At 44.5% G+C, this 12,581-nt stretch overlaps 1 protein-coding gene across 1 annotated transcript in view; it reads right to left on the reverse strand.

Moving 5' to 3' along the window:
* The window catches only part of rasl10a (RAS-like, family 10, member A), an 11,875-nt gene extending 1,193 nt beyond the window's left edge, over positions 1-10,682 (reverse strand). Inside the window, exons 1-2 of the mRNA XM_076099711.1 lie at positions 10,433-10,682; positions 1,025-1,149 (exon numbers count right to left, since the gene is read on the reverse strand). Of these exons, the coding sequence (XP_075955826.1) occupies positions 1,025-1,149; positions 10,433-10,648 (341 nt within the window). The 5' untranslated portion in view covers positions 10,649-10,682. The remainder of the gene's footprint in view (positions 1-1,024; positions 1,150-10,432) is intronic.
* Positions 10,683-12,581: the final 1,899 nt, after the last annotated feature.

Raw genomic sequence — 12,581 nt, forward strand, 5'->3', positions numbered from 1 at the left:
GACTTAAAAATATCTCCTCGCATATCTATCGAGAATTTTAGCAGAACGAGATGTACTGTATCTGTGTGAGTGTTCGTGCATGCGGCTGTGTGTGTGAAATTTGGGGGAAACTATGCAGGAGAGACCCAACACTGCCGTAGTCTTCACTGAGCTGAAGGAAGGCTTCATGCTAGGGGCTAAAAAAAATATAGGAAGAATGAAAATAAATTCTTTATAATTGACATCTACAGTACAGCCACCCTGTGCTGTATCAGCATCCATTATTCATAATTTCAGTTTATATACAGTATCTGTCCCTTCTCTGCTCTTGCCTTTCCTTCCGTAGTCTGGCTTTGGAGCTTTGTCCTGTGATTACACATTTCTCTTGTTTTTCATTCACCCTTCCTTCCCCAGCTGCTGGTGATAATGTTTTTTTTTTGCCATAGCCCGTACATACACACACCACGGCAACACATTTGCAGCCGCAGGAAGGTGGGGAGGAACAGTGGCAGTTTGGTCATGTACAGCACAGCACAAACAAGGCTACTCATTGTACTCTTTCAATATGTTAATACATTCAGGTAAACCTTTTTTCCAAACTGGGTCTTTTTTTGCTCTTGTATACGTTCAAAGCCAGCCAGGAGACCTTTCCCTCTGGTTCTCAAGCTTCCAGTCTTTTGCTGCTGTGCACTGTCCAACGAAAGCAGAACGATCTCTTAAAATAATCGTAGGAATCGTGAGTGACATCTCAGGCATCTCTCATGCAGCAATGCCAGAATCAAATGTCATGACTAACTGTCAGGATGCAGAGAAGAGTGTGCTGAATTAAAATGTCTCACCAAAAGCAGACCATCTATCACTGTCACACTGTCACAAACACATAATTGTACATCTTTGTGACAGGGCTGTGAAATGACATGGTGTCTCCAGACGGATGACAAGTGGATGTCATTAGACATCACCAGTGAGCGTTAACCAGCTGTATGTTGTTTTGTTGTATGTTCGGTAACAGTCTGGCCAGCTGAGTGCGAGCGGTTGACCGTACCTGTGCTCCACTATTTGCTGTCGGATCATCTTGACGTATTCAAAGCTCTCCACGCAGCAGATGTCATACACCAGGATGTAGGCGTTGGCATTGCGAACACCTCTGCAGCGCAAATCCAGCCACTCCTACCACACAGACACAGAGAGAAAAGAAAACACACACATACAGTAAGACCTAGAGATGTTTGTTGTTCAAGTTTAAGTCGGTCCAGCACTCTGGTCCAGATTGAAATATGTTGTCAATAAATACTGGATAGATTGCTGGTTCCCTGACTTTTCGTCCAGCGCCACCGTGAGATGAACACTTCTCATTTTTTGTGTGAAATGTCTTGACAAGTATCGGATAGATCACCTTGAAATTTGATACACACATTTTTGTCCCCTTCAGGACGAATTCTAATAACTTGCTGATCCTCTGACTTTTACTCTACTGTCACCATCGGGTCAAAAATGTAATTTTGTCCAACACTTTGGCTTATGACCAAATACCTGCAAAACTAAAGACATTCCCATTAACCTGAGCTGTACTCTTTGTTTAGTGCTAATCAGTCAATTTTAGCATAACAAGCTAAACTGAGATTATGAATATTGTAAATATTGCATTTACTTTACATTTAGTTCAGTTTATTTGACACAATGAGCATGTTAACATGCTGATGTTACCACTTAGCTGAATGCACTGCTGTGCCTAACTACAACCTCATAGATCCGCCAGCGTATAACGCACCGACTTATTGAATACAATAACAGTAGAGAGCAGCTAGCGGAACAGCATGTGGCAAGTGTTTCTGTAATTATTAAACGCAAGGTCGTCTGCCTCTGCTGCTTAGCCTCTGTGAGAGAGTGCAGAGAGTCAATGAAGTCGTAGGGCTGGCATGGCTCTGGGAGTCCCACGGCCAAGAACAAAGTCATAAAACATGGTGACCGCCCGGCACTGCACAGTTTCCTAGCTACACATGTTCAAGGACATGACTTTACAGCTATTAAGAGATAAGCGAACACGAAGCCTTCTGTCAGGAGAAGAAAAACAAACTCGTACTGTTCAACTGCTTGGTGATGCAGTGGGCACGCAGCAAAGTTTGAGGGTAATGAGTTTCAACCTGTCGTTAAATCACATGGCACAAGTGGTTACATTTGCACCTTACTGGGGGACAGTTGCTTCGACAGAAACACAGTGACCCATTCTTCTATTCACGCTGTGTCTCTCAGAGCTCTCACCAACCCACCACCAGCCTCACTGCCTGTAACAGCATGCAATGAATTCATAAGCATTTGATCTGATAAAAGAGGGGGAGGAAAATGGAAGAACTTCAGGGGGTGGGAAGAAAAGTTCTGCCGAGGGAATGAGAAAACAAACGCAGCCCTGAGAAAATGTCGAAAAGATGAAGATTAAGGCTCTGGGACTGTTCTATTCACAATTAAATTCAAACAGGCAAACAGTGGATACAGTGAGAATGGTTTCAGGCCAGCGCCTCTACCGCTAGGCCGGTCAGATCACTAATCCATACTCTCAACTGCAACATATACCCCCATTAGGGGAAAAGCTCAACCCACCACAAAGACTGTTAAGACATGGCCTGAAGGAGCTTCCTCACAGCTGCAGGGTTTTTTAAAGTATCAGCAGGGAAATCTTTTGAGGATCGGGGCTTAGAGGAAAACACATAAACTGTACTCTCTTACATACAGAACTGTGTTGACAATGTTACCATTGACAAATGCATCTGTGTGTTCCCCAATCAGAGGCCCTGGATGACAGCGGAGGTCTTCAGGTCTGGAAACAGAGCTCTATACAGTGCTGCTGGAGCCAACCTGAAGAGAAGCATCAAGGATGCTAAAGTGAGAGGAAGATTGAGGACCTCTTCAGCAATAACGACCCAAGGCTGTGGCAGGGCATCCAGCACCATCACCGACTACAAGACCGGCAACCGCACGGTGAGGCCTCACTGGCACACGACTTTCCCAACCCTATGACCAACCGCCCCAAGACTGTTAGACTAGGCCTTCGCTTCTCCTCCACCCTTACACTCATCAGCACCGGCTCCCAACAAGTCTGTGTGATGAGCCCCATCCTCCACGCCATCTCTACACTCATGACTGTGCCCCCACTCATTCCATCAACACCATGCATCAATTTCACTGACGACACAACTACGGTTGGGCTTATCTCAGGAGGAGACAGGACAGCCTACAGAGATGAAGTCCGAAGACAGCGGGGTGATCACAGAACAATCTCATCCTGAACTCCTCAAAAACAGAAGAAACCCAACACACTTTACATCAACGGCGACAGTGTGGAAAGGATCCCTGATTTCAGGTTCCGGGGTACGCACATCGATGATGATCTCTCCTGGTTTACCAACAGCAGTAGTCAAGAAGGAACAGCAGCAACTCCACTTGCTAAAGATCCTCAGGAAAACAAAACTGCCAGAGAAGCTGCTGGAGTCCTCCTAGTGTGCTGGCGTACTGTATCACTGTGTGGTATGAGAGCCCTTCAGAGGGTCATCAATAATGCCCAGAAGATCATTGGCTGCTCACTGCCTTCTCTGGAGGACTTGGTCAGACTTTGCTCCTCGGTAGAGCAGCCAACTTAATAAAAGACCCATCCCACCCTGGATACTACCTGTTTGATCCACTGCCCTCCAGTTGACAAATCACAGACAAACAGACTCAGAAACAGCTTCTACCCCAAAACTATGCAGGAACTCAACACTGTCAAACACTGAGCCGACTGTCTGCACTATCAGCACTTTACTTATTGCAGTTACAGACACATTTAAACTGCATTCCAACCTTTGTATGTTGGCCTGTATATTGTACACTGAACAAATGTTTATATTCATCCTGCACCTTAGTATATTCCTTTGTACATATTTATTCCCGTATTTATTCATCACTTGCTAGTACAACTCAGCAAATGTGCAACACCCAGCAGTGCAATATCTCAACTACCTCACTGTTTTAGTAGGTCACAGCAAATACATATTTTCTGTTTATATTATATGTTTTTATTTGTCTTCTTCACCAGCAGCCGGTTAGCTTAGCTTAGCATAAGCAGCTAGCCCGGCTCTGTCTCGGCTGGGAGCAGTGACTTGTCATCGCTGTGAAGTTGCCAAGCAACCATGCGGCAACTCCAGGAAGGCAATCGTCTAATTCTCGGCAAGAAATCCGATGAGCGTATTCCCCAAAATGTTGATCTATTCCTTTAACTTTGAAGTAGTTAGATTACCAGCATGTATCAGTTCCAAGTAGGTTTGTTTCACCGCATGACGTGTTTGTGTCTAACTACTGAATTATTTTTCGAAAAAGATTTATTTTATATTCTCAGCACAAAATATCAAAATATCTTTCCATCACACACATTAGATACAAAAATAATCCCACAACTGACCACTGCTGGAGCAGTTCGTTTTTCTTATGTTGTCAGGATTTTCAAAGCTGTCGTGCTTAGTAGAAAACTTGGCTTTGAGTTTTGTGACTGATGCACCTGGGCCACTTTGGAGCTCTGTTTGTTGCACTGTGTTACTTCAAAGTGCTGATTATCAGACCTCTTTTGATTTTGATGATTCTAATTAGCATGGAAGTGGATGGAAGTGATTTTCCATGTCGTGTTTACATTATTTTTCTTCTACCTCCTGCACCAACAGCTTGCGCAGACTGAAATAGGAATGCAGGAAACCTAATTACATTGATCTCGCTGGAGAAAATATGCTTTTCAAATCAACGTACTGTACAAGCTGTCTGTACAAATGAGATTAGCCGATAATTTACGACGGGGGAGGCTAAGGGAGCAGGCGATGATCAGCGTAACTTCTAAAGATGATAATGCTGATACATCTGTGTCAGCTAGGAATAATTCAGATGAGGGTGTTTGTGGGTTTGTGTCTGGAGGAGTGTGAGGAAGAAACAGCCTCACACATTAGAAGAGAGATAAGGAGGCCGATCAGGCATGGAGACAAACATGTGGCACAAAGATCAGGAAGAGAGGAAGTAAGGGGGCACTGCGTTGTGAAAACTGGTATAAATGTGATTATTGTCTCTGTCCCTCTACATGTTGAATCGGTTGTCAGAGAGAGAGGGAAAACATGTCCCAGAAGCAACGTCTTCAACTGGAATTTCTTCTTTTTGCTTCTATTGTAGAGTATCCCATACAATTTAAAGTCATATCAAGCACCTCAGAAAATATTCACCTATTTTTGCCAAACACACAAGTTCCCGTCATACCAAGCATATCATCACAGCTCACTCTTTTGATGATGTGAGATGAACACAGTGGCTTGAGTTGCGGCCTCACATCACCGTGATGCTAAAAATAGCAGCTTGTGTTCTCATCTCATATCTCTTTGTCATCCAAGTCCTGTTTTTAAATGTGGAGGAGGGGCTAGAAATGGTAACACTACTTCTCTGCATCCAAACAATAGGCAAAACAAAGAAAATCGGAACTGAGAGGACAAAACAGTGCAGCTAATAATCAGATGAATTTAAAATGCATGTGTGGGCATGTTTATTTGTGTGTGCTTGCGGGATGTGCGAGTGTGCTTGTGGAAGCGTGAATGTGAAGTGTGTTGCCACGCTGTCTGTATCCTCCAGTCGGTCTTCTTAGCGCGGCGCACAAAAAGAGCATCTCATCCTTCAGTTCCTCAAGAGCCAAACACAACATGTTCCCCTGACAACCGCAGGCCTCGGTCAGTTTTTAGCAGGCTATGGCAAAGCTGTCGTGTCTCCTGATATTAGGCGACGCAGCTTAATGATAATGAGTAGTTGTGATGGATCGATAGTAAAGCACGGGAGAGAGGCCGGGGTGACCTTTTGGGGGAAGGGTGCTGAGCACTTAGAGATATGTCACATGCAGGCCACCCTGGTAGATTTGCAATTAAAATTCATTAGATTCCCTGGAGATGAAACTCCCATTACTCAGTGGTGACCTATGCCAGGCCATTAAAATCTGTAGGTTTTGTTGTTCTTTTGATCAATGCACTTTGTTGGAGAGGATGACTGTTGCTGTATGTTAACATACAGAATCCCAAAATGTTAGGCTACTGATAAAAGCAATCAAGTACGGCTAATCTTTGGAAATATAGTCATGAATTGTTGATTTTGAAACCGGCACTAACAAGGATTTTACACAAGTTGAGACCGCTTTAAAGGAATAATATGACACTTTCTCAAATAGCCGAAGCTTTTTCGCTTTGTAGTTTGAGTAGAGCCTGACTAGAAGATGGATACCACTTTCATGTTTCTACGGTAAGTGTGAAGCTACAGCAAGCAGTCGGTTAGCTTAGCATAGTTTAGCATAAAGACTGGAAACAGCTTACCTTGTTCTTTGCAAGAGATAACAAATTTACATGTCATGTTTTATTTGTTTGATCCTGTTTAATCCATCCAAAGAAAATTGTGAAAATAACTTTTGTGGTTTTACAGAAGGTTATGTGTCGGACTATTTCTAATACTAATACTAATACTAATTACTAATCAGTGATAATTATGGTTTATGTACGTAATAAAGAAAAAACGATCAAATTAATTAGTGAGCGTTAGAGGTGCTTTTATGCTAATTTTGTTACCTTTGGAAAGAGCAAAGCTACCTGTTTCACCCGTTTCCAGTCTTTATGCTAAGCTAACAATCTCCTGGCTGTAACACTCTGCAACAAAGCAACTAAGTATATTTCCCAAAATGTTTAATCCTTTGAGGATGCTTGTATATAACAATGATGACTATACTCACTGAGCTGTACATTTGTTTTGAATAATCTAAATGTCTCTATTCTAAGAACAGAGACTTATTAATTTCACTACAGTAAATTGTCTAATTTGTATCAGTGTATTGTATTATTTAAATGTTCAACTCATGCGAACAGAAACTTTGACACACAAAAACTAAAATGGTTTGTACACCTCATAGCTTCAGAGATGCACACATTATATTTGTCCTTCTTCTGCAAGAGTCAAAAATACGAATGTGACATAAAAAGCAATAGTTTCCACCCTGTTGTCACAGGCAGCATCGACGGAGACAACTGAGAAAAATGTCCAGAAAGAGCAGGAAAGGGAGAGGGAGCATTTTGTGTGGGAGGAAGTCATGGAGATACATCATGGCTAGAACAAATAATTAAAGAAGAGAACAAGAAAAATCATTGCTGGATCCGTTGTCAGGCTTAAATCCATCTGTCATCACATCCTATTCGCACACTGTGACAGATGCTCACTAAAAGCAATGCTATCAGCAGTTGACAGACATACCGCAAAGCAAACAAACAAATCATTACGCCATCACAGCCTCACGGTGAAAGAACAGAAATCTTGCCCGTCTCCAGCAGTGGAAAGGACAAAAATGGCTGTGTGCGTGGTTAAAATGGGGTCACGCGCAGCCTGCGAGAACATCACTGCTCTTCTTTCAAATTGAATCTGAACTGATGAGGAATTGCCACGCAACATCAGCATGGAGGCGTACTGACTCACTCCATTCTGCAGCTTATTCCTCACAAATTTCAGAGGACAATATAAAACCTCATTTGGTAAACCTTACTTCGACGGTGTCCATTAAACGCTGTGCAACCTTTCTAATTGACTGCAGCAAATTCCTACTGTCTCCTCTGTTGGTTTTATATTCCCAGCAGTGTTCTAGCAGGAAACTTTTCCAATATTCAATTTGCTGTGTACTGCAAGTACATTTCAATCAGCTTTCTTTGTGCTGTCCACTTCCCCTGACCCAGGTTACGTTTCTCTGCCCACAGGGGTGAATACAGAGCAGGGGTCCAAAAAAAAAAGCCCCATGTCTCATCACTGCTCTCGCTGTAAATAAAGGACGTCGCCAGCTGAAGCACGAGAGCAACGTCAGAACGAGCAGGACACGATAGGAGGGGAGAGGAAAGAGTACAGCAGGCCTCGCGGGGTTGCTCCTCAACGAATGAGTAACCATAAATCTGTCTGGTAGAAATGTTGTGGCAGCTCTCAGCTAATGGTTTTCTCTGCCTGAACAGTATGGGCCTGGCAAACAGGCGGCTGCTCGCTGCACTACACCCTGAAATGAGCATGTCTTGTTCACACAGCATGGTATTGAATGATGAAAGCTGTGTGACTCAAACTTTGGGCCTCACACTCCCACACAAACTCGTCAGACTCATCCCGTCTTCTTTCTGCTCACCTACCAACCTGTTCCCCCGATGGAGGTTAAGCACCATTTAGCAGGAGGAAGAAGAAACTCAATCAGAATGTTTTTACAGAGCGTCTCTGTGGGCAAGAAACAATGAAGCACTCCTGCAGACACTCCCTAACAAAACGTTAAATCCAGCTACATGTAATTCTGCAGCAGCCTGACAGGATGATCGTTCTGGACTCTCAGCCCGCCTGCCTGACGCCTTCTACGATAAAACTTGGCTTTGTGAGCGTGCAGCACACCAACTTTGGGAGGCTTGTCATTCAAGTTGCTTTTTTTGTCTTCTCCTTGGCCTGATCGCATTTTCCCACTGGCACCTCATCTGTAGATAAGCAGCTATATTTGGGAGGGCTATGTGTGACACAAAAGGGGTGAGAAGCAGCAGCAGAGTGGAGAGCATCAGGGCCTTTCCACAGAGGCTGCAATGGACTGGAGTCAAACAAACACCTCAAGGGAATAGAGGCTTGGAGTGGGCTTAATACCCAAGGACACCAAATCCATACTTTTTGTACTGAAATATCTTAAAGGATAGGATAAAAAAAAAAGTCAAGTCTGTCTTAAAACAATACTCACATGCACATATGTATAATGAAACAGGTTTTGGCTGCTGAAAGTGTTCCCTCTTTAAATACTGGCTGTGAAGAGATCCATTCCTACAGCAATTGCAATGTACGAGATGGAGCTAATGTGAGGGTTCAGCAGTCTGAGTTAATCAAATCCAGTCAAGATACATGAAATTCAACCTCTGCATTCTACGCCTTAGGAGCGTTGTGCTGCTGTGAAGAAGCCTGGGGAATAACTTAGGGTTCAGTGTCTTATAGACACTCATGTGGACCTGGGAATGAACCGCCAACCTTTCAATTAACGGACAACTCCCTTTATCCCATGAGCCACAACCGCCCCACAGTGACAACCTTTTTGGAAGCATATTCCCTCTTTGTATTTCCTCAACGTTTCATCGCTGAGTTGCAATGCAGGGACATTTCTGATGAAAAAAATAGTAATACTTTAGAAGACACACAATCAATAAGACAAACTCGAACACTGTTGAGGCATCATACTATCTTATAAGGACAGTGGATTTGTCCCCCATTATTGACATTGATGGTGCTTTGGAAGGGGTTCTTTTCAAGGCCAATATTGACACAAAAATCAATTACAGCATCCAATAATGATTTTACGATACGATAAAATATACTTGATTGTCATCGATCTGCGTCAAGTGCAGTACATAGAGAATGAAATTTATGTTTCTTCCTGGTGCAAAACAAAAATAATAAATGATGCAACACTCAGTGGCAGTTTAATTTGAATGTACATATGAGCATTTGGGTATTGTTTTAAGACAGACTTGAGCAATTGTGAGCCTCTCCTTCAAATTAAAAACAAAACTTCCAGGGACAAAAGCTTGAGAGAATTCCTCAATGTCCCCAATCCTTGGCGATGAAGAAGAGTAGAAGTGACTTGAAACCTGAGGCGTTTGGAGCTACAGAACATTTATGCTATGATCCTGCAATCAGATGCGCCTCCAACTAATGGCAGATGACCTGCGGCCATCAACAAAAGGGCAGTCTGTTCTATTTTTAAATTGGGAGTTTAACCAGGTGCTGCAGCACAATCCTGCTATTGTTTTCTGTGTGTATTAGCGCGATTCAACCCAACAGCGTCGTACTATTCTCAACTCGACTGGGACGACTGTGGCTAAGTGGATAGCAGGGCTGTCTTTCAATCAGAGGGTTGGCGGTTCAATCCCCGGCTCTGGCTCTGCTAGTCGCATGTCGATGTGTCCTTGAGCAAGACACTTAACCCCAAAATTGCTCCTGTAGTTGTACCTACGGTGTAGAAATGTGATACTCTGAATTGTAAGTCGCTTTGGATAAAAGCGTCTGCTAAATGACTGTAATGTAATGTAACTCATCTGAATATATATCTGGCACTGAAGACATGAAGACAATAAACAATTTGCAAGCTGACATGCCTCCCTGTGAGGGGGGTTGAGAGATAGAGTTTACGCCAAAGTGAAGCCCCCCAAGGCTTTAAGTCAGTTGGGTCTCCATAGCAACTAGTAGACTAGGGACACCTGATAGAGGAATAAATAAAATTGGTGTTTCTGCCTTTGAGGATCTCCATTGGCTGTGAACAGATGGGATATTAAGTAGAGATGTAATACCCTAGTTCTGAGGATGGATCCCCAAAGCTTGTATGAATCCTTCCCCAATAAAGTTCAATCTAAGTCCTCAGACAGACGCACTATACCTGACTGGAGCTGGATGGAAAGGAGGAGATTGGCGGGACGTCCAAAATCTTCAGCTCATACATGTTCCCGTTCAGGATGACGGAGGGTCTGTACACATATCTGGTCCTGGTCGGCGTGTACACCTCCGAGAAATCGTTATAGATGAACTGGCGGATTATAGAAGTTTTCCCCACTCCGGGAGCACCGATGACTGCGATACTCAGCGTCTCCACCATTCCTGGAGCACGAGTTCAGCACCATGGACAGCGACGACAAAACAACGACAGATGTGACCGTCCGGAAACACAGCTGGCCGCCGCTGTTGTGATGCTGCTGCTCCGATGGAATTCAACCCACCGCTGCCCCCTCCACTCCCCTGTCTTTAACCAGCAGCCGCCAACAAATCACAAAACTGGGTTCACCTGCGTGCGATTAAAGGAACCGGTGGCCGAATAGATCACCCACACGTCGAGCAGAGCGACAGAAACTTTATTTCCGGGCTGAGGGAGACAAGAAAGAAGCCAAGCAGCTTGAAGGTTGTCAAAAATAAAGCTCAACCGTGATCACGCAGATGGAGGGATTTTTGCTGCCTCAGCAATCCAACACGGAGAGGAAAAACTCTTGGTTTGCAGGCGACATCCCCAGGCGACCTCTTCTCCCGCGAGGAAGCGTAAAAGTCGGTCCTTGTTGTCCCCGCATGGACATAATCTCATCCAGGCTAGACTCTGACCTTGCCCAAACGCACGGGAGCCCTCTGTGTCTTCATTGATTATCTCCTCTGCACCTCTCACTCATTTCCACCGATGCACCACCGCCACGCTCCTCCATCACAGGGAGGACGGGCGCACCGCCGCCAGCCTGGCAAATAAGCTCCCCACGTGTTCTGGAATCGCACACAACCCCATAATCTTATTTTTAGTCGGAGACAGAAAGATAGATTCACATCTGCGTGATTCACATGCGAAGAGGCAATCCACACAGCCTGCAGACGTGCGTTTTCGGTAAAGGCATCTGGAGCCTATTAACGAGCACTGTGTGTGTGTGTGTGTGTGTGTGTGTGTGTGTGAGAGAGAGAGAGTGTGTGTGTGTGTGTGCCGTTGGAGAGACATGAGCTGGTGAAGACTGTTCTCTCTTTCTCTGCCCCTCATTTGCAATATCCCCTGCCCCGCTCATCCAATAGGATTGTGTCGTGCGCAAAGCGTGTAAAAGCTTCGAGCTCCCATACGCTACAAAATAATGGCAAAGGAGCAGGACGTCCACTATACATCACCTCGATGTGAGGGTCATGGAGGAGTGGCGCAAGACTGCACATCATATCTCCGAATGACACGACTTATAAGTGTCCATCAATCACTGCTGGATGGCGGCAGCACAAATCAACTCAGTGACAAGTGTGAGGAATACACATTATACCGTGTGTGGCCCCTCAGAATAACCGGACATGAGCTTGTAACCTCGGCCGGTGGTTTCCAATGCGGCACTATATAAGAAACCGTTTACAGAGGGTTTCGGATGCTTGGGACTATACGCGTTTATCAAGGCTGGATTTCCAATCAGACAAAGCGATTAATTGTCCCTCAGGGGCCATAAAAGCCCACCAATGGGGCAAGTGGTAGTTGTGTCAATTGCAATTACTTGCCGCTATAAGGCCCTTGAGGCGATAAGTCCCTGTGCTGTGGAGGGGCTTTGTGTCAAAACCAACCCGTTCTCACTTCCAATGCGTCAAATACCGCAGCTTGGTCGTTGCTCCTCGGTGTCTGACACGGAAGCAAGGAGGGACTCTTTTGCTTCTGAATGCGACGCCCATGAGAAACGGGCATAGTATGTGCGAGACGGGACGGACGGGAGGGCTGGTGGATGGGTCAAACAAGCTGATGATGTGCTCAAAACACAGTTTTAATCATTTCATCATCTCCATTGATTTTAAGTGTACATGGTTCATATTTTTAAACAAATTCGTGTTTACTCATGTTAGCGCAAAGTAGGCATGAGGACAGGTAGGACACTGTTTGGTTTCCAAGAATAGAGTAAATGAATTAGGGGCCCGGTGGCTAAAAGGGGCCCACAGGGGTTTTGCCCAACGACCCCACAGAAGGTTAATCCAGACCTGGAGTTTATTCTTTGTTTGGTAATAATGCGGTTTTAAATGCTGTAAATTGTCTCCTCCCT

Source organism: Anarhichas minor, unplaced genomic scaffold, assembly GCF_050575085.1.
Source record: "Anarhichas minor isolate MPS153535 unplaced genomic scaffold, ASM5057508v1 ptg000025l, whole genome shotgun sequence".
Taxonomy (NCBI): domain Eukaryota; kingdom Metazoa; phylum Chordata; class Actinopteri; order Perciformes; family Anarhichadidae; genus Anarhichas; species Anarhichas minor.